The sequence below is a fragment of the Indicator indicator genome, chromosome 23, assembly GCF_027791375.1.
Source record: "Indicator indicator isolate 239-I01 chromosome 23, UM_Iind_1.1, whole genome shotgun sequence".
In the NCBI taxonomy this organism is placed as follows: domain Eukaryota; kingdom Metazoa; phylum Chordata; class Aves; order Piciformes; family Indicatoridae; genus Indicator; species Indicator indicator.
In genome coordinates, this window is record NC_072032.1 from 16,993,112 (window position 1) to 17,014,755 (window position 21,644).

The window sequence follows — 21,644 nt, forward strand, 5'->3', positions numbered from 1 at the left end:
CAAGTTACATTATCATTTTGCTAATAACCAAATTTGCAGTTCAGGGTCTTGATAAAAATACAAATATTAAACAGTGAAGCTGTTTTGAACTTTCAATAATAGAAATTCTTTATACATTTGGTAGGTAGAAGTTAGGCAGTTGACTTTAACTTTTATTAAAACTTAGGGGAGACCAATTACCCTCATATTGCAGTTTTTACAGGAATTTCAAAGCATTCACACTGGACTTTATATCATACTTAATTTTTTTGTGTGATATCACAAAGTATGTGTCTACATATGAAGAATGGGGGCTTGCTTCATACATTCAATACTGAACACGAGTGCCCTTTTCCTCTCAAAAAGTAAATTTCTTCATACATCTAACTTTGCACAGAAAAATATTTTTCTTCAACTTTTATATATCTGGTCACATGCATACAATGTTTTTCCCCACTTAAATTTGCATATGTGTAGGTTAACTACATAAATGAAAGAGGACATTACATACGTATGGGCCACATCAGGTAATTTGGCAAAACACACTGCAATATTGATGGCAAAACCTAGCCCATATTTATTAATGCTACTAAAAACTAGTAACTTCCATTTTTAACACATTTTAACATAGAATAGTCCTTTGAAACTGCACCACCAGTGTCTCAGTTCTTTGGTCTCTCAGATCTATACTGAATCTTTTTTCAGTGATTAAAGTTTACTTGCATATTACAGAATGAATCCTTTTTTTAAGCAGAACTCTACTTGATAAAACAGCAGATGTCAGGGTCATCTTTCATTTTAAAAAGAATTAAGCCATATTTTGTGAGAAGCAGGTGGATTAATTTGTGAATATATCCCCAATGAAGAAATGAAATTGAACAAAAACATTAACTGCTTCAAGATCTGTCTTTATACAGTTTTACTTGCAAAACTTTTGGGCTTCAGTACATTGCCTAATATTTGTATCATGCTGATGTTTTCTACTTCTCAGACAATGTTATAAATTTGAGTCAGAAGTTTATATGAAGGCAAGTTACAGTACTCTTTTTGTATCATTTCAAAGATGACCTGACTAAAAAAAAAAAAACCAAACCAAAAAAAAAAAAAAAAAAAAAAAAAAAAAACAAACCACAAAAACAAACCAGGATTCATAAAATCAGGGATCATTTTACTATTGACTTAACAGTACTCAGTAGTTTTGTATGTAATATTATAATTAATTTTCAACATTTTAGTACTTGTATTTATTTTTCGGTCAGAAATAGTATATTAAGATATTTTTTGATAGTTTATAGATGATACTCAACCTGTAAGTGTTTTAAAAGAACAGAATTATTTGTTTCTAATTATTAGGCTAATCTTTGATTACACAACTAAGGCAAGGCAGGGAAATGTGTAGGTTCTCCTTCCCCAACCCCTGTGTATTCCAAGGAAAGTCATTGAAATTACACATTTTGAACTGTTTTATAAATTCAGTTACCAGTCACTACTTAGTAATTGAGGTTTTCTGAAAATTCCCGTTTCATCAGAATTTTAAATGAAGGCGAAAGCAGGCCCTACATGCTTTCTACTTATTTGAATGTTTCTCAAGTATTTTATATTAAAAAAAAACAGTGCCTCTGTTTTTAGAACTACTGCTCAGTAAAGCTGTTAAAACCATTTGTGGTAGCTAATGACAATTTTATATTAAATTGTATATTAACTTCAGTGAGACTGATTTTTTTTTTTTTTTTTTAGTTGTTTACAGTACAAATACTTGTATTTGTTTTTTAATTGCAGTATTTCCATTGTCGCAGTAATTTAGTAAAACTCTGTGGCTGCCTTGATTTTTGACAGATTTTTGTTAACAACTGATTTTTAGGCAATTAGTCATATTTATGCATAAATCAATTGCACTATAATTCATGAATTATTTATTACAATATTTTCTAATGAATTCCATGTATTTGTCTTGTGTTGTAAATGTACTGTAATTCTGTTTTCTTCTTTGTGTTGTTATATTCCTAAATCTGATTGTATGAATTTAATTGTTTAGTTAACGTGTTTCTACGTTGTAATTTGTAGTAAAGCACTTCAATGCTTTTGCACATAAATTTACAACACTGATGTGTGATTGATTTTGCTCATTCAGTAAAAAAAAAAAAATAAGAAAAAAGAAACAAACAAAACCCTGTACACTGACTCATTTGACTTACTCCTGAGGCACAAGTTTCTTGGCAGTGGCATAAGAACAACATCTGTACAAATTCAGTGCACAATGACTACTGTGAGATTTTGATACATCAGAAATAGCAGCTTTAAGGAAGGATGACTTCTCTGAATTGGTGCAGTACCCAGAAATAGGAAGAAATTCACAAAACTAATTTTATAGCAGTTTTCAGTTTAAGATGTTTAGCGATTGCAGATCATATATAACTTTTTTCCCCCAGGGATTTATTTAGTTAGTAAACAAACATTTCTGTAAGGAAACTTTCTGTTTCTATAATAGTGCGGTGCTGTTCATGTGTTCCACTCCCGGTTTTCCTCCCACTCCCAGTCTGCAAAGAACTTGCTAGATTGTTCTGTCTTCCCTGTGGCTGAGATGACAGAGGAGGGAACACTTGGGAAGGACATCTTCTGGGAGTCCTCTGATAGAGCTCTATCCTAATAGTTTTTTTTTATTTGTGGAGGAGGCAAAGGTTTACTTTTTTTTTACATAAAATAATGAAGGGCTAGTACTTATCACAACTCTGCCTTTGTGCCAGTTCTGGACTCTGGTCAGATCTCACTCCATGGTATTAACGGCCCCTACCCTCCATCAGGGAAAGAATGACATTCCAGGGTTAACTTTTCTTCAGAGATATCGTGCACAAAAGGTGCAAGTCAAGCAGTGTCCATTGATCCTCTCAACTCCCCAGCTCCTCCATTTCCTACCTCCTCTCTCTAGCCCTTTCAGTGATTTGTAAGAAGTGCAAGACTGTTCTGTGAAGGAAGCATGCCATTGTGGAATTATTCTTTAAGCTTTTTATCTTGAGGAGAGTCTCAACTACTGTGGGACAGCACAGATAGGAAAAAAATTAAAGGAAACTGAAGTAGAATTCCATAGTTGTATTAAAAAGCTACCAAAAATTAGTTTGCTTAGATACATGGACATCTCTACAGAGAGACACTTGAAAGAAAATGTGTTGCTTTACTACTTTAATTTGTTTGCAAAATGTGTTTTCACAGCCTTGGACAATCATTTGGAATGCAGTAGTGCTACAATAGCGTAGATGAGGTTGTCTGTTAGCTTTAGAAAGTAACACACGCTAAGGGGATAGAAGCAGGTTATAGACGTGACATGGGTATAGACACAGGAAAGAACTTGTGTTGGAAGAATGTCCAAGATGTATGTCATAACCAGGACATTGTTTCATGCAGTAGGTTGAGCTCTACACAGCAGTTTTGAGGCCTTTGGAAATTTCGGTTACTGTTTTTTTGAGAAGGCTTTAGGACTACGGAAGTTTCTTCCACCAATGAGCAGCAGTTATGGACACAGGTTCTCTACAATTAAAGCTCTCCAGTGAAGCTCCATTGCAAGTCTAGGCAGACAGATGGAAATCTGTCTATAGATTACCTAACCAGACTGTCCTAGAGCCAGCTTTAGCAAATTAGTACTTAGCAAATTATCTGTGATTTAGAAACAGAAGAACTAATAACATGTTTATTTTTTTTCTATCTGGCCTTTCAAAACATTATTTAATGAAGTCAAGTGTGGGGGGAGGGCAATTAGTGTTTATCCATAATTGTATTACTAGAGTATGCTTTCTTAAGTGTTGTGATACGTTTCAACACCTTGAAACTCCTGATTTTGGACTGAGTCACACTTAGATTCTCCTCAGGGAAGTGGCGTTTCAGAAATAGTTAAATCCTGACAGTGACATGCCCTGGTTTTACTTTAGACTGAAAATGTAAAGAGGTGTGTGTTTGTTTTCTTTTTAAATAAAGCTTCAATTATTTCAGTTTAAACATAATTGCAGTTTCAACCACTACCATCACAATTATTTTCTGCTTTTATGAGTCACTACCCTCTAGATGCTTGATTTTGAATGTATACCATTTCATCCTAAATATCACAGGAAAAGGAAAGAGCATGAGGGAATTATTAAGGATAGTTGGCTTTCAAATCTGTGTGGGACAATAAATATGCAAATTTCTATGTATAACTTCCAGCAAGAAGCCTGAAGCTATAAAATATAATTGATACTAATAATGCTGAGTATGAACTAATTAACAAATAGGTAACTTTATATAAATACAGCACACTAAATCTTATATGTTTGTTCCATGATCAGTACAGCTGGAAACCCGAGCAAATTGTTTTTTCCTTTCCAACGTTGAGACTTAAAAAGTTAGAGGAGGTAATAGGACAAAAAGTTAGTGTCATGTTCAGAGTTTGGTGATATGTTTGAACAAGATATGCTTTTCTAAAACAGAATTCTTCTAATACTTTCTACTCATGCAATTGGTTTCAGTAAAACGTTTGAATTAGATATTAGCTATCTATTGACAGTTGCTGATCAGCGTAAGGATTTTATATTTAATTGAAGAAATATCTGTATTAGTTTCTACCATGGAAAATTTTTCAGCTTTTCAATATAAATGATTGATTAGGTAAGTAGTGACATTAGTTTAAATAATGCATAAGAAATTAATTTAAATAGCTATAGTAGTACTTTATAAGTTATTTTAACTTAATATGTTTTAGAACTTCTGAGCAGTTGTCTTGTTTAGCTGTAGGCATAGTCTGCATTTGAGATTTAAAAGATCTTGTGCTGGTGTAACCCAGCACAGATCTTTATCCCAGAAGTTGTTTATTCCAGTGGTGATTCTCTCTGTTTCTGTTTGATGAAGGCATCCATGTGTATGTGCACGTGCGTGTGTGTACGTGTATGTAATAGATTGCAAGGAGGAGCTTGTGATACACCACTGCCATTTATTTAAAACTAGAAGGGAAACTTGATCTGCAAAGAACAGGAACAGTAGCAGGTGGCAATTTTCCCTGTGTTCTGTCAGTCTATTAAACATTCTTTAAAAGTAAAAATGTTTTCAGAAGGATCTTTAGGAGTATCCTGAAGAGCTTTCCATAACCTTTGGTATATGACTCAGGAGAGATGGATCAGACCCATTCTTGCCTCTGACACAAGCTTGAAGTGCCTTACCCTCTCAGTGCCTCAGTTTGCGAAATGGGATCCCCTTAGATCCCCAGGCTCTCAGTGAGGCTCGTCTTCATTGGTGGCTAAAGTAGTTTGAAATATCAGGAAGTTAACATCACTGTAATTACATTTAGATACAAGAAGCCATGCTACAAATTATCCTTTTTTTAATCCCTTAATTTCTTCCTGTTTTTTTTCTCTTATGGCAAGACTATCACTGCTGTAGGTAAGATGCACATCATTGCCAGTGACACCTGCAAGTATGATTGAATAGCACAAATAAAGCAGAACTGGTTTGCAAACTTCAGGGTTTTAGACTTGAGTTTAACCATTATAACAAACATTAGCTATGGTATTTTACTGTAATTTATATTTTGTTTTGATTTGTTTTCATTTTCAGTTCAAGCTCACCAGCTGATGCAAATTCAGAGGAAACAGCTAATTTGGGAAAAGAAAAATCAACATTAAGCAAAGTTTTGGAGTCCTTTTGTTCATATCACTGGCAACAGACTTTGGCTATGCTAAAATTTTTAACACACGATGAAACTGTTCCTGTAGTTTGCAGTTGCAAGCAAACTCAATTGGTCCACTCTGAAACTCCCAATTCCCTTACTGAAGAGGACGTTGACGTTTCATTTTGCAATTGCAGTGGGCACGTGCTGACAAAAAGGTGCTCTTTACAGAATCAAAGACCCACCCCTTGCTTGCCACCTCTGTCTGTTTGTATTAAAGATTTCCATTCTTTGTCGTGCCAAGCTGTAGCGATTGGATGTGTTAAGACAATGGTGAACAAAACATGTAGCTCTCATAAATACTGTGCTGAACAACTGCAGAATTACAACAGGCACTCTGTGCAAACAGCAGCAGTGTGTGCATATGCAGCCAAGGACTGTGACCTCTTGAGCAGCATTAAAAACTCAAACAGATCTCGCAGCCCATCGCCACCTCTGCTCTCACCAGTGCCGAGTAAAGAATTTGAAACATCAGAAGGATCAGTTAGAGATTTTCCAACTTTAGACAATAACAAGCTTGAACTATCCATCAACCAGCCTCCATCCCTCTTGCCAGCTGAAGGAAGCAAAAGAGAATTTGAATATGAAGGTAAAGCATGCAGAGGCAAAGAGACCAAGTATTCAGATGGAACATTGATAGCGACAGACCAAGAGAGCAACAATTATGGCAGAAATCCTGCAAAGGCTGAGAAAGGTGAACACTCTGCCATTGTCCAGGATTTAATGGACCGCATTAATGAGAAGTTAAAGTCAATAGACACTACAGACCTAACAACAAATCTTGTGAAGCTTTCTAGCAGTGACAGGACACCAGAAAATGATGTCAAATGGGCAGACTTCATAACCTCTCTTTTGCATAATGCTAAGGCAAGTGATTACAGCTTTATGGAATTACTTCACCAACATGACAAACAAGTGGAAAATAAAATTATCCAAACTAGGTTCCGCAAGCGTCAGGAAACTTTATTTGCCATGTATAACCCTCCTGACTCACCATTCATTCGCCGGCAGTCTTTGCAAATCAAGAGGGAGCTTGCCAGCCTTGATGAAACTCTTGTAAGAAAAAGATTAATTTCTGAGAGAAATGCAAAGAAAACCACAAAGGCATTTGATAAAATATTTGCAAATAAAAGACATAGCTTTACTGTGATGGACGAGGAAGCTTTGCAAAGTCTCGAAAGCAATTCCTATGTAAACTGCCAGACCAAACCAATGTGCTTTCCAGCACACCAACCACAGTCTTTCAAACTACCTCTCACCAATTTTCAAAGCAGCTCTGGCTTTTCAGTTCTTTCAGAAAACAGTGCTACTGCAGCCTGCCAGGCCAAACACACAGAAACACAAGGAGATGCTGCAGCCTTAAGAGAGACTGATCAGGTTCTTCTCAAGGATGAGAATAACAGAATCTTGGGCAGAACTAAACATAACGTTGTGCCTCCTGGATGGTACTCTGTGTATGTCACAAACAATATTTTGTTTAGAAAGTCATCCAATGTAAAAAAGTCTTTAGAAAGTTTGGGAAAGATGCAGATCAATAAAGATGCTCATGCTGAACGATGCAGTGACATAAACATAAGCAAAATTGTGAACAATGCAAATCTGCACGTTGTTGTAGAGCGTGTAGAAGATACAATTAACTTAGCCAGAAAGACCAGTACTTCGCTGCTGGATAGCTACAGAATAAGCCAAAAATTAAAAGATTATGAACAGGTTCTGAACCCAGCTGCTAGAAGAGGCTTTCCTTTCACTCTGAGTGAAATGGGATGCACAGGACAAAGCTTCCTTCCACAGTTACACATGTCAAGCAGCAGTGAGATCAAAACTCTGTGTGTGACAACAAGCAAACGTGAAATGACTATAGATCAAGAAATTAATGACAGTCTTTTGAAATCTCTGATCTTTGATTCATCCAGTTCAACTTCCAACAAAGGGGACTTGCATGTAACTTCTGCAGCTGGGGAGATGTCATCTCCCTTGAACTACTCTAGTCCTATTAAGCTTATGTTTGTCTCCAAGGTTAATAGTAGCGAAGGAGTCAAATATACTCTGACATCTGCAGCTGTATCTTCTAAAGGAAGCACAAACACTTGTTCATTTCAGGAGCACTCAAACACTTTGTTAGACAAACAGGCCACAGGAGACCTTTCTCATGCAATCTGTGTCAAGAATTGTGATTACAGTGAAAATGAAACCAAGGTGGAGCCAAAATCTGTTTGTGAGGAAGTGATTACAAGTTCCTGTCCAGCTGATCAAATTAACTTAAGTGACTCAAAACAAAATGACGAAGCTCTGGAGAAATCGAGCAGTAGCAGTGAATTAGTTTTAAAAAGAAAACCTGGTAGACCAAAGAAAATAGGTCCTCAAGTTGTGAAGCAGGTTAAGAGACCTATTGGACGGCCTCCAAAACCAAAAGTAGATATGACTGAAAGCATGGAACCTAGACCTGAACTTAGCAGTGGTGGTACAAGTACCAAATGTGACTCAGCAGTAATGGGAGAAGTTAAGGGCAACAAAAACATTACTGTGACAGTTGTGTTCGGGAGGTCACGAAGAACCAAGAGGCACGTTTCTGAAGGTAACCTGAGTGTCATTGGCATTCTACCCACACCACATGTGGATTCTAATTTTGCCAGTGGCCACAGCAAAGCACACAATGCAGAAACTGAGAGTGCTTTGACTCAAATAGTAAAAGCCTTACAGAATTCTTCCACTGACAGCGAGGTCTGTGGCTATGACTATGTCAGACCCATCAAGACTAACCTGGTATCGCCACATCCTTGCAGCAATGTTTTACGGCCAATGAAGAAACCATTGACCACCATCCGAAAACCTGGTAGGCCAGCAAAAGTAAAGATCTCTGGCATATCTGTGACTGTTAATAGAGTTTCACCTCAGGAGAGAAAAGTGAGTATTAGCAACTGTTTGCCTCCCTTACAACAGCAGAACATGTTAGAAAAAAACATACTACAGGAGAGAAAAAATCTACTGTGCAGTAGTATGGGTCAAGTAAGGAGCATCCAGAAAACTTCCAGAGAGGATGGCTCAAACAGTGTTATTGCTACAATGTCAAGGAAACGTGACGTTGCATTGAGACATTCTGCTAGAGACAGAAAGCCCTCGCTGCATTTTTTACATTCATTAGCTTCTTCTAGTGCATTTACTTGTAGAAGTGCCTTACTGCATAAATCTTACAAACTCCATTTGAAAAAAGCTAAAGGTCACAAGGAAAAACTTAGGCAATCGAATCAGAGCACAGCATCCAAAGATACCTCAGAAATGAGAAGTTCAGGACATGCAAAAATGGATCTTAAGGATGGTGAACTGGGGCCCATTAGCGAAGTATCATTAGATCCCATTTTTTCATCAAATCCCTCGCTCAGATGGTGGGCTGCTTCCACATCCAGTGACACTTTGTTGGAAGAACTGAACCATAGATTCGAACAGATAACCAATACCTGGTTGCGAGTGGGGGGAAATGAGTTTGATAAGCGTGTATGTGAAAAGAGGGATCCCACTGAACGAGACTGTAATGCTGAAATGTCAAACCCTTTAGACTCCTGCATTGTAGGACTTGAAACATCACCTATAAAAATGCTTTTTCAGAAAAAGTGTGACATGAATGAACTCTGCACCTGGTTTATGCAAACGACAGAAACACAGTCTCTCTCTCTAGTGAGAAAGGCAAATGCTCGCAATCCTTTAGAAGTGGTTAGTACCAGAGAGATAAAGGTGGAAGCTAAACAATCATCTGATCTCAGTACTTGCCCTTTCAGAAAGCACTTTAAAAAGTTTGCACTATCCTCTCCTTCAAAACCAACAGGGAAATTACAAATACTACATAATATGGTGAGGTCTCCAGTTTTAAGCATGAAAAGTAATTTCTCGTTAGCCAGGTTAAAAAGAAATGAATTTAAGAAGTTACAACGTGATAGGTGGGGACAGCCGAGAAAGCTTTATAATCAGGCTCCCAGAGGCTGGAAATCAAAAAAGAAAAATTTGCAGTTCTTTTGCCAGAACCAGCTGTTTAAAAGTACAGGTGGGGAAACCAGTGATGAAATGGCCATGCTCCAGGAAAAAGATACAGTAGAAATCCAGTCCGCTCAGACTTCAGTAGAATCTCAGAATAGCCTCTTGCCCACTGAAAATGAAGCGAGAGATGCATTTGTTCAACACGTGTTGGGATCCTCTGACTTTAACCCACATCCTGGTTTAGCAAATATACTTAAGTCACATGCAGAGACAAATGGAAGGATTTGTTGCCAGCAAAATGTTAGAAAAGAACAAAGCCAAGATAAACTGTTTCAAAATACTTGGAAAGCCAAAACTTTTAAAGATTGTAGGATATTTCTGAGAAAAATCAACCCTGTCGAGCAGCACAATTCATTTAAGATAAATAATGTCCTTTATGCTCCTGAAGCTGTTGAAAGTAAAAGCAGTCAGGCCTGTATGGAAGATAAAAGGCATCCTCTTTTAAGGTCCCATGCTACTAAACAAAATGCATTACAGGAACAAGAACCTGAAATGGAAACATCAAAAGGATCTAATTCTTCTAAAGTGACTGAAAAGCTGGATGACCAGTTTCACAGCAGAACATTTAGTGCTGTAAACCATGATGATAATCCTGCTAGTAGTTCTGAAGTTCTTATCAGAATAAACAAAAGGAAAAGCCCACAATGGGAGACCACTGATACAAATATAAGAAAAAGACATAAAAGACAATCATGCAGTAGTGGACAAATGGCAACCTATTACCCAAAGTACCAAGTAGGTAAGTTTCTGTTCCCTCCTTCATCCTAAAATTGCAAACTTAGAGAATTGGAGAAGTCAAACAACTACGGACTTTGGATATTTTTTAATTATTATTATTTTATTGCATGGTACTCATTTTTATCTCAGAGCAGTCATGAAAATAAACATTGTGTAGCATCAGAATAATGTAAGAAGTGCAATTTTAAAACATTTTACAGGAATCTTTCAGCTACAGTAGGTGTGTTACATTATATTACAGTTATAACACACCAAGATAAAAGAGAAAGTGCTAAGTAACATAGTTCAGGCATCTGAAGTCAGCCACAACTGATTATTGAAACAGAATTGTGTTCCACTGCAGTTTCTCATATTGTGAGGAAGGGTAAATATAAAATGAAGTGGAAATTCCATGTATTAACATATAGTTGTTTAAAGACATTGTCATTGAATGATCTCTACTATAAATCTGTAATGGGTTTATGATTATACAGTAACAAAGTAGCACTGTGTACTTCTGAGAAGCATTCGTTCAGAGATCCGTTTTAGTATCCACTCAGTGCCAAATCAAACCTGCTGACTAAAGGGTTTGTGCATTGAATCCTTACAGAACAATTCCAAATGCAAGTACAATAGATAGTTACTGTGCTAAGGACATTGGCTTGGAATCTTTCTAGGCTGGTGTGAAATTAAATCCATTTAAAAGTATTTATAATGCGTTGTAATCAAACTGTGATCTCAGAAAGGCCATTATATTGCCTCCAAAGAGGGTACACTTGTGAAATTATTCCCTCTGTTGGGTGAAGACATTTCCTTAAAAGGATGTCTCAATTCATTCCAAGAAAATGGTTAAGGTGTGAAATACCAATTGAAAAATTATTGCTACAATAGGAATTCAATTACTGCAGAAGGATTCAGTTGTAGAAACAATATTGTTAGCTAATCAGATTACTACCCAAAGAATGAAAGAATTCTATCAGAACAAGTTCTTAAGTTCCCCTTGGTATTCTGTATTGTAGAAAACTATCCCTGATAATCAATTGAAAAGTTAGTTTCAGTTCTAGTATAAACAATATTGTGGCTCTCGTGCACTTTGTTTCTTTCCTGCTTTATGTGATATATAAATTCTTCGTATTAAGCTCATTCAGTATAACCTTGCTCTTCCGAAGTGCAACGTTTTTTTACTTTTAGCTTATTATTTTGTATTTTTATTCACTGGTTTGAGGCCAAAGTAAATGTAAAAAACCTTCTTTTAAGAATTTCAAATCTTGACACAAGATTGCTGCGAAAAAGCCAGAAGTAGAAAAGGAAGAGGAAACATCTGTCTGTTTCTATTTTACAAGTGAAGAAAGAGCTCTCTCATACTTTTCATAATTTTAACTGTAGTTGAGAAAAATCTTGCATTCAAATTGTATTTCTTTTGAAACTTTTTTTTGGCAGTGTAAGCCCTATTACTGTGCTACAGTCTCATGTTAGTTTTAATTGGGACACTTTTTTATTTACCTGATAACTTTCCTCCTATAGTTTTGGACCTTTAGGAAATCTGATAACTGTTTTGATATTTTACATTATTTAATTTACAGTTTTTGTTATTTTCCCTTTTACTCATAGTTTCTCATATCAGTCATTGTCTTTAGAAAAGGTCTAACAGAAAGTTCATTGATAAAGGAAATGCTAAAAGACAAAAGAATTACAATGCTGGAATTTTCTCCATACTTGTAACCCCAAATCTTTTAGGGGTACTGTTAACAGTACCAGGGAATTGTCTGACATAGAAAAGGCTGTTGTGTTTTGGCATGTTGATTCAACATTATGTACTGTCTACACTAGCCAAGGAAATCATATAAATGTTTTAGTCTAGGGTATAGCTGCTGGTTGAAAAGAAGGAATACGATTTCTATCTGTGCATGCACGTGTTTTCAAACACAATTCCTGCATCTGGAAGTTTAATGCACATGAAAGCATCATTATTCATTTATATGTTCTTTGGACTGTATTTTTGTTGATGTGGTGTCATAAATTGTATCATTGTTCTGTTGTCATGCTTGAAATGTTCTCTGCACATTTATGGTCAATATTTAAAGTTTTTCCTCAAGTTTTACTGATCTTGGTGTGTTACCAAATACCCATGAGAGGTGGTGTGATGCAGTTTTGTTGTGAAGCTTTGTGGCAGGTAGGCAGAACATCTTACCAAATTTTTAAATGTAGTTGATTTTTATTAGACCATGCAAGTGAGAAGAAAGCAATTGAGTTCTTACAGCTCAAAGCAGTATGCAGCAACCAGAACTAGCCCTGTACTCATTGTGGCACCAGAATAGAGATCATCACTTTTTCATACTGCCTGGTTTATTCAAGATAAGGTGGATGGTAGATACGTTGGTCCCTGTGCTGTTTGTTACTACTTGACCGTTGAACTGTTGCCTTTTACTATAAAACTGTTCTGACCATTTAAATTTTCTTAGCAACACTGAAACATTCTTAACCTCTGTGAAGGTGAAGAAAACTACAAGCCCACGTTTTCAGGAAAGCATTCATCTTTACTTTCCATGAGAGTGGTTCAGTGTGTTCCCTTCCAACACTAAGACCACATTCACATGCTTTGGACTTGGCTTCAAGATCCAAAAAGGCTTCAAGAGAACTAAGCGAAAATAAGGGAAAAAACTATTATCCTGCAATAAAATGGAACACTGTAAAAGGCTCCTTTTTAGGAACTTGCAACATTCTGAGCGTTTTACAATTCTGCTTCAGAGGGTGTGGATTTATCACACATGCAAAGGAGACTGTGGACCTACTTCAGCAGCCAGCATTGCTGTGTGCTGTGATGACATCACCTACCTCTTTACTTACCCTTCCTGTCAGGGTGGGGACTCATGCAGAGAAGCTTCTAAAAATCAGTTCAAGTCACTAGAAGCTAGGGTATTTTCTTCCTATGAAATCAACTTTTTCATTTTTTGCCTTATGATTTGGCTTTTCTTCAAGTAGCCTGGAATTTTAGAAGAAAATTTATTGTATTTGTAGGCAGAGAATATACATTTTCAATTTTAATTTCTTGTTCAATTTGAATGCTAGTTTTAAATGCCATCAGTCAAATCAAGTTAGTGAAGTGTTTAAAATGAACGTTGGCTGTCTTTGTAATCATTTCATAAACTGGCTACAGGAGTTAGGAATCTTAACTGTGAAATCTTGGTATCTTTATAAGGCAAAATATCCTCTTTGTTGTGCAAGTAAATTAACGTCTATCACCAAAGATGAAATTTTTCTTAAATTCAGCTACCATAATTTTTTTTTTAAATTGGGAGGGAAAAAGTTGTAAACTTCTTTTGCTCCTCTCTGTTGCTATGGCATCAATATGCCAGTATTTTGCTTGTCTTAGGGCAGTGCAATCCAGTAGTGCTAAGGCTACACACCTTGAGCTGTTTTCCTGATACTGTGGCAGATCAGTCTCACACCAATGAGCCAGTGACAAAACCAATCGGTTTTATCAAGTTCCTTCAGCTTTCTCTGTCATGAATGCAGTGGTTTGAGCCACTTGAGTCACTTGATAGAGAGGGCTCACAATCAAACTGTGGTTTGGGATATGAAGCCTCCAGAAACCAATGTTTCATATCTACCACTTTACTGCTCACAGCTGCTTTTAAATTAAGTAGTAGAAATCTTAGAAAAGGAAATGACTTATTTATAAATTATTGTTTGACCTTCCTTAATTCAGAAGTCTGGTGGGTTAGAAAGCACCCAGGGACTGTCTGTCTCTAAGATGATCTCCCTCCATAACATAATTGCATCTGTAATGCCAAACCCCCCCCAACTATTATGAATTAAAGATGTGAGATTAATCCAGCTCAAATGGTGAGATTTACATAGCTGCATTCATCACATCACATTAATTTCTTTCTCTTTGTTTGTTTTGTTGTTGTTTTATCTAGTTCCTGTTTTCAGCAGTGAAATTGCAGTTTAAACCTTTTCTGTTGTCTATGATCTGTTCGGTTTAAGAGAGTGAGAACACTTCCTGTAGCTGACTGGTGCTGTGTTATTTCTGTGCACAACCGTTGCCATCTAATCCACTTGCCAGACTTGAACCTGAAAATACATACAATATGCTGCTTGAGTTTAATATTCTGCTGTGTTCTTTGAAGATGAGTTAGTGATGTAAAGGGTGCAACAATCAGTCGCTGCTACATCGTTTTGTCTCTGTGCAAGCTAAACATAAAGCTTCAACAGTGTGTAGGTATTTCAATGTACAGCTGCAGGAAATAGTTATCAGTAGTAATCCTATTTTACTAACATGCCACAAGTGTTCTCCAAATCCCTACTTAGTTCTTTCTCATATAGTTTGTATGTATTTCATTCCTTTCTTCTTTTCACCTTTTTTTTTTTAATTTCCCTCAAACCAAGGAAACATTTCTGAGTTAATTTTAACAGCAAAAGAAAGTTTTCCTCCATAATTTCAGTCTAGGACTGTGGTTGGTCTGACTCCTCACCCTCTTTTTGTCTCCATTTGGTTTATCTCCCATCTTGTGTACTATTTTGTCTTAGTACTCCAGCTGTGTTATACTTAGCTCTTACCTCTCATTTTTAAGACTCTTCGAATATTGCTTATATCCCAGCTTGCTTTGATCTAATCAAATATGTCATCTATTTCCAGGGCATGTCTTTCTCTTTCTGATTGCCAAATGAGATTCCATCCACTCTGCTGAAAAATACTATTTCTAATTACAAAAATCCATTTGATAAATGGAAATGAGACACTAAAAAGTTTCTTTGTAGATGTCTTTGTTGCTGCATTTTGGCATTGTGGAAACAGGAGTTTGGATTATAGAGACCATAAATGTCTCTATAATCTCTCTGCATGCTTGCTTACTTTCATTTCAATGCATCATGCATTATCAAATCAATCTCTGTTTGAAAGCATGCTGAGGATACTAGAGTTGTTGTAGATTTTAGCCTTCATACATTCCCCTGTTTCCTTTTCTGGGAAATGTTTGAGCAGTTTGTTCAGAGAATTTTTTTTTTCTGCTGCTAAAGTTTTACTATTTGTACTCTGGTTTTGAAACCACTCTGCAAAAGCCTCAAGCCAGTGCTATGTATCACAAATGCTCTTACACTTTCCAAGCTATCAGATTGCACACCATGTTTAGCAAGTGCAGTTGGCAGAATTTTTGTCAGCCAGGAGGACAAAAAGCAGTTTGAGCTAGCTCTCAGCTAGTTGAGAAGGGGATGATTTATCTGAAATAAATGTTGCAAAAGATACCAAGAAACATAACCCTCCGGTGATACTCTCATAGTTATTTTACAGCATACAGGCACAGAGAAGTTGATGGCAATCTCTTGGATAGGAAAAGCAGAGGAGGCATGTGGCAGATAAGAAACATTTACCCCTGCTCCTGCTTTTTCTGCATGGCCTTGAAATGTGTCATAGACACAGATTAACTCAGCAGGTGTATGGACTTGAGTTTACCAAGAGATTTTGACTTTATTTTTGTACAATAGGTATCAAATTCCTGTTTTTTCCTGAAGAATGCAGTTCCAAACTGCACAGAAATTAAGAATATCGCAGAACATTATTTTCTTTTTGTGGTTGGCAGCCCATCAACTTATGCAGGATTGCTCTCACATCCTCCTCTTAAAAATCAGTGTTTCTGTTATGATAATGATTTGGGTAAGTAAAGGGTAGTGTCATTAAAGAGCAAGAATAAGATCAGAATTTTCAAGATATATCACCAGGTTATCATAATGAGAATTTTCTAAAAAGAAAGACAAATTTCTTCCTTTCCCCTGGGCTTTTAGCACTGTTGGCCTGTCTTCAGGTTCACTAGCCAAGGCAAAACAATTGAATATGCCATGGCTGGAATTTCTTTCATGTTACAAAAGCACCCAAAGCAGACTCCCACAAATCACATGCCCAAAAAGGCTGATTAGCTGAGTGAATAGAATTCCCAAGTTAATAAAACTGAAAGGTTGTAATTGCTGGAACAGTAAACAGATAGCTTCAGAACTGGAAATTCTAACCTTGTGTTAGAGACTCTAAGATCAGATCCATAAAAGCCTATTGTCTAAGAAGTTAAAGGCACCTCCACCCTCTTACTGATGCAAGCATTGGCAGTGGAGAACTCCAGGAGGACAAAGAGTAGAGATGGTCTACAGCCTCATTCCAAGCTCTGCAAAACCACTTCACAGCTCCTGGCAGCATCAGGCTGCAGTTCTTCTGGGTGTGAGGCTTGCTGCATGAAACATCTCTTTCTTTTGCACCTTTTGTAAGCAGAGTAGACTCAGATTTAAGTAGAATCTATTCATGGCTCTGGCTGGAGAAATCCAACGGTTTCTATTGAATTTTATGCATGAATTATGTTCTCTGTTTAAACACACCAGTTTGGTAACACTGACAGCTAGAAAGTAAATCACTACAGGTTAAAAAAAAAAGTGAGATGCAAGACTAGGTTCTTCTTGGTTAATGAATATATTAATGTAGATCTCTAGCCAGACTATTTTGCACATCAGTTTTATCAAGGTAAAATTTCTTCAAATACCTGAGCTTTTGATGATGTTACCCAGACTAGGCAACTGAGGGGGAGGGAGGCGGGGGGAAATCCCCACACTCCATGAATATTTTTCTATTCCTTTTTTATGTACTCTCTTACAATGCCAAACTCTTGAGTTTCGTTGAGTTCTTCAGTAAGAGGTAAATTACTGCCTGACAATTACCAACATATACTTCCATTCAAGTTTTGCAAACTCAATCCTGCCTTGTGCACCTTGTACAGAAACCTGTACAAAAACAAGAGGAGGAGGACAGTCCTTCAGAGAAAACTACTCAGCAAGTGCTGTTCAGCAACAGTACAGCCCTGCAGGGCCCTTTGCTGGCCAAGCAAATGAGAAGGAATTATGGTCCACAGTTGCATCAAACTCTGGTATGCACTCTGTCACTGCTAGCAGTGCTGTCTGGGCCATTCCCAGTCAGTACAGTTTCTGGTTTATACACAGGATGTGCCAAACCATTTGAGAAGCTGTATTAGTGTGAGAGCTGAAATCCCCCCCACCGACAATAACCAGGCTAGCTCAGTCTGGAAAGCAAATGAAGGCTGTATTTACAAGCAAATCTACAATCTATGATGAAATGCAATGGATATGTACAAATATACACAATTCACAACATTTACAAATATATACAATCAACAGAAAAGTACAACCAAGCTCCCTTTGCTTCCCCTGAGGGGACTTCCCAAGGGGCCTCCCCCCCAGACCCCCCTGGCAGAAAGCAGAGAAGTTAAGAAGCAGAGAGGCTGTTAACTTAGCTTGCCAAGGTCAGTGTGTTATCTTCAGCCAGAAGAGAAGAAGCAGCAGCCTGACAGCCCAGCAAGGAAGCTGAGAGCTCAGACCCCAGCTGCCCCTACTTTGTTTTGAGTAGTGGTTCTTAAACATTTCTATCTATCCAATGGAAGTGTTTGGAACAATCATTATTTTGCTTTCTTACACCCAATAGTGACTTAGTTACATTCCTTCACTTTCTCTGCTTGAACTTTGCAAAGAAAAATTAAAAAGACAGTTTCAAACCATCACAGAAGCTGAACCTTCAGCTTTTTCTGGCTGGCACCTGCCCAGCACTAAGAAAAGTTAACATATCTACTGCTTAAAAAAACAGCATAAATGCTGTTCTTTACAACTCTTTGCATGTGCAAACTATGAAGTAGTTTGCAATTTCTTGATTCCTAGGCATTTATGTTCCTGTCAGCAACAATCACCACTGAAAAACAAACAACAGAACCCCCAAACCTCAAGCCAAAACAAAAAGAAAACCAAACCCAACAACAAACCTCAACACAAACCAACGGTTCAGCTAAGTGTTTTGTTACCTAGCCATAGCTGTAAAGCACATAACCAGCAGGAACAAGGAAAGCTGCAAGGCTTTAGGAGTCAGCCCTCCCACCTCCTGTCCATGTAAAACACACATATACACTTAATCCCATGGTCATAAGAAAAGGCTTTGTCTTTCTGCACAGCAAGGACAAAGGTTCAAGTCTGACGAGGCTGTAAAATCAGGAGAGCAACCTTGCTGACTGAAGTCTTCTATGTCTCTGCTTGCACTCTGTGTTTCCTAGGGAAAAGAAGAGATCAGAGCAGCAAGGGCACACGCAAACCGGGAAAGAACGAAGGAAAAGGGTACAAGGCAAAACAGGACAAAAGAGGATGTAGGGGAATCCTATGCTTGGGAGCAACACCTCAGTTATGGGGGGGGTTAGAAGCTAGGGTTAGTAAATTAGAAATGTCTGGCACACAGCATTTCTAGACAGCTTGCATCAAAATGTCAGAGAAAGAAAACTTTCAGATGACCAGTGAAAAACAACGACTTAGTCACTTTAGCTGGTACACAACTCTCTTACCCTCTTGCCAGATGTAAGTTTAACCAAAGTGAGTGAATAGTATTTTAGTAACACAATCTAGCATGGTTTAGGGTGTAGCCTTACAATTCTTGAATGACCTCAGCTAGATTGTTCATCCATGCAAACAAATACTGCAGCAGAGCCAATCCATGGTACTTTGCCCCTAGGGCCTGTGATGGTCCTGAAAAGCAGCAAGAGCCATTAAGAGATGCTGCTGCTTAAACACTTTTGATAGCCTAAGTGTTCTGGTATGCTGAGTGGTCCCCACCAAGGGCTGAGTTTCCTTCCCTTGTATTACTTGTTTTCCTACATTTGAGACAAACTAAAAGCTGTATATATTCATCCTTTCATGGCTGCAGTAAATAACGTCAGCAAAAAAACCCACTCCAAAATCTTGCCCAGTTCCTGCTCTCTGGTTTGACAGCAGTGAGCCTGCAGCCCTCAACCCTTCCTGTGCCGCTCTGGCAGGAGCCTGGCCCGGGACAGTCTCCAGGACCAGGACAGTCTCCAGGACTTAGCAGCACCTCAACACAGACAGGCCTGGTCCATTTTCACACCACAGAGAGTGAGTGCAGCACAGTCAAGTTCTGTCTTGGCATTTCTGGAACATAGAGCAGTAAAGCAACAACCCCAACCAACAGTGTGTGCAGTCTGCCACCACCTCATCTCGCCTCGTGTCCGTTTGCTTGCTGGCAGGGCAAGAGCCAAAAGTGTACTAAACTTCTTCTCATTTCTTTCCCTCTCCCACCCCTGCTTCTCTCCTCACAGCACGCTACAAGTGAAAGTCTCGGAGCCGCAGAATTCAATAGACAAGAACACAGAAAATGAACATTTGAAGTCCATAAAGATGTGCCTTAATCAGCCCACTGAGTGGAATCTGAGTTTTTCAGCCGCATCTCTCGCCAGTTCTAAAGTTTTTAACCAAAATCTCAAAACTGATGAGAACAAATAGATTGCAGCTGTTCTTGCACTATTATTTTGTACATTGTTCTTGATATTTTTTTTCTGCTGAATACTAAAAGCATTTATTACATTGATCTTGAAATTATCTCGTGTGATTTGGCTTTATATTACTCCTAGTATTATTCATTTTGATGTACTTTTTCTTTTTTCAATATAAAAGTTTCATATCTGACCATCATGAAATTCTTGCAGTACAAAATTTCTATCAGAATCAGATGTTCCCCTTTAATAGTATTGTGATTTTTCTATGTTCTTTAATTATTATTTCCCCAATTTTATTTTTGTGCACGAAAAGTTAATATATTATGTAGTTTGTGGCATAGGTCACCATGTAAAGATTTATGGTAATAATGATTCAAATGACTCTAACAGGTGGAGACCAACTACCTCGAAACAAAGCAGTGAAAAAAGAAGAGGTCAAAGTTGTCTGAGATCTCCTTTACAAATGGATTGAAATGTATCAAACAACCAGTTTGTTTCTGCAGTATGAGTTCATCTTCATTTCTCTTGAGAACTTCTGTGTGACAGTGTTTAATGACCATAAATGTCTAAAAGAAAGGCCAAGGCTGCAGGAGAAGCTCTTGAAAGATTGTCATTCAGCAACCCTGTATCTGCACTTTTGGAGGTTTCTGCTAAATGGTCTTTCTTCTCCTTCTGTTTTATGACTATGCCTGCCACCAATTAAAATGGATGTAAATGCTCTCCCTCTTGCGTTTGCCGTGTACTTTGGAAATTCAATGTAAACATCACATTTTAAAACTCTACTCAGAGAAGTAGTAAATGGTTGTAGCCGAGGACGTTGTGGACATTTCATGCTTTGATCAGCTTTAGCAAGGTTCATGTACTTCATTCAGCAAAAGTTTATTATTAATAGAGGTATAACTAAAGTGTTAGAATAAACCCGTATGATCTGTTTCTCTTTTCTGGAGTCATACATTCAATAGCTGGAGAGAAGGTTTCATAATTCCGCTTATTAATAACTTACCTGTTGTTTTCTTGCCAAGAAGTCCTTCCAGAAGGATATTTCCGTGGAAGACCTTGTATTGTATAAAATGAAAGCTTTTAGGATTCACTGAAAGTTGTCATCTTGCCTAACAAAGTGAAGGTGTGATTCCTCTCTACAGAAGTTTGTTGATTTGCAGGTGCAATCCAGGAACTGAAATTAAAAAGTTGTTGTGAATTCTGGTCTCACAAGATCCCTCAAGGAAACCAAGTCACTGAAGTGTCAGTGCAGAACATCTCTCATCATGCCACCCTGTCTAGAGGATCTTTACATATCTTAGCTATTTAGTGCAATTGGCTACTATGGGGCAAGAAAGCCAAAAAGGCTCCAGGGAAGCTGTTCCACCTGGTCTCAACCTGTTCCACTACTTTTTTCTCCTTATGCTTTTGTCAGTTTGAACTGGGGCCTGTTGGTTTTTGTCTTCCCATCACACAACAACATCCAGGCCCATAACAAAAACGGTGTCCAGCAGGAGTGGCGAAGTGATTGTGCCTTCACTCAGCCCTGGTGAGCAACAGCTTGAGTGCTGCAGTCAGTCTTGTGTGCCACAGTATGGAAAAGACATCGAGGTCCTGGAGCATGTCCAGAGAAGAGCAGGAAGGCTGGTGAGGTGGTGTGTCATACAAGGAGCAGCTGAGGGAGCTGGGGTTGTTTAGTCAACTACATGAAAAGGGGGGTGTAGTGAGGCTGGTGCTGGCCTCTTCTCCCAGGTAAAAGACTGAGAATTGGCTGAGAAAAACTGGAATACATGCTTCAGCCTTTTGAACTATGTTCAAACAGCATTCAAGGACAGATACTGTCTCTCTCAAGTGGCTGCACATACACAAATTCACACTAGAACAAAAGTTGGGGATGTGAAGAAAAGCATTATCAAAAGAGGGAGCTCAGGACT

General features: G+C 37.9%; 1 protein-coding gene across 1 annotated transcript in view; it reads left to right on the forward strand.

The window, feature by feature from the left end:
- Positions 1–19,738, forward strand: part of LCORL (ligand dependent nuclear receptor corepressor like) — a 51,522-nt gene extending 31,784 nt beyond the window's left edge. The window contains exon 7 of the mRNA XM_054391594.1: positions 19,555–19,738. Within this exon, the coding sequence (XP_054247569.1) occupies positions 19,555–19,738 (184 nt within the window). The remainder of the gene's footprint in view (positions 1–19,554) is intronic.
- The last annotated feature ends 1,906 nt before the right edge of the window (positions 19,739–21,644 follow it).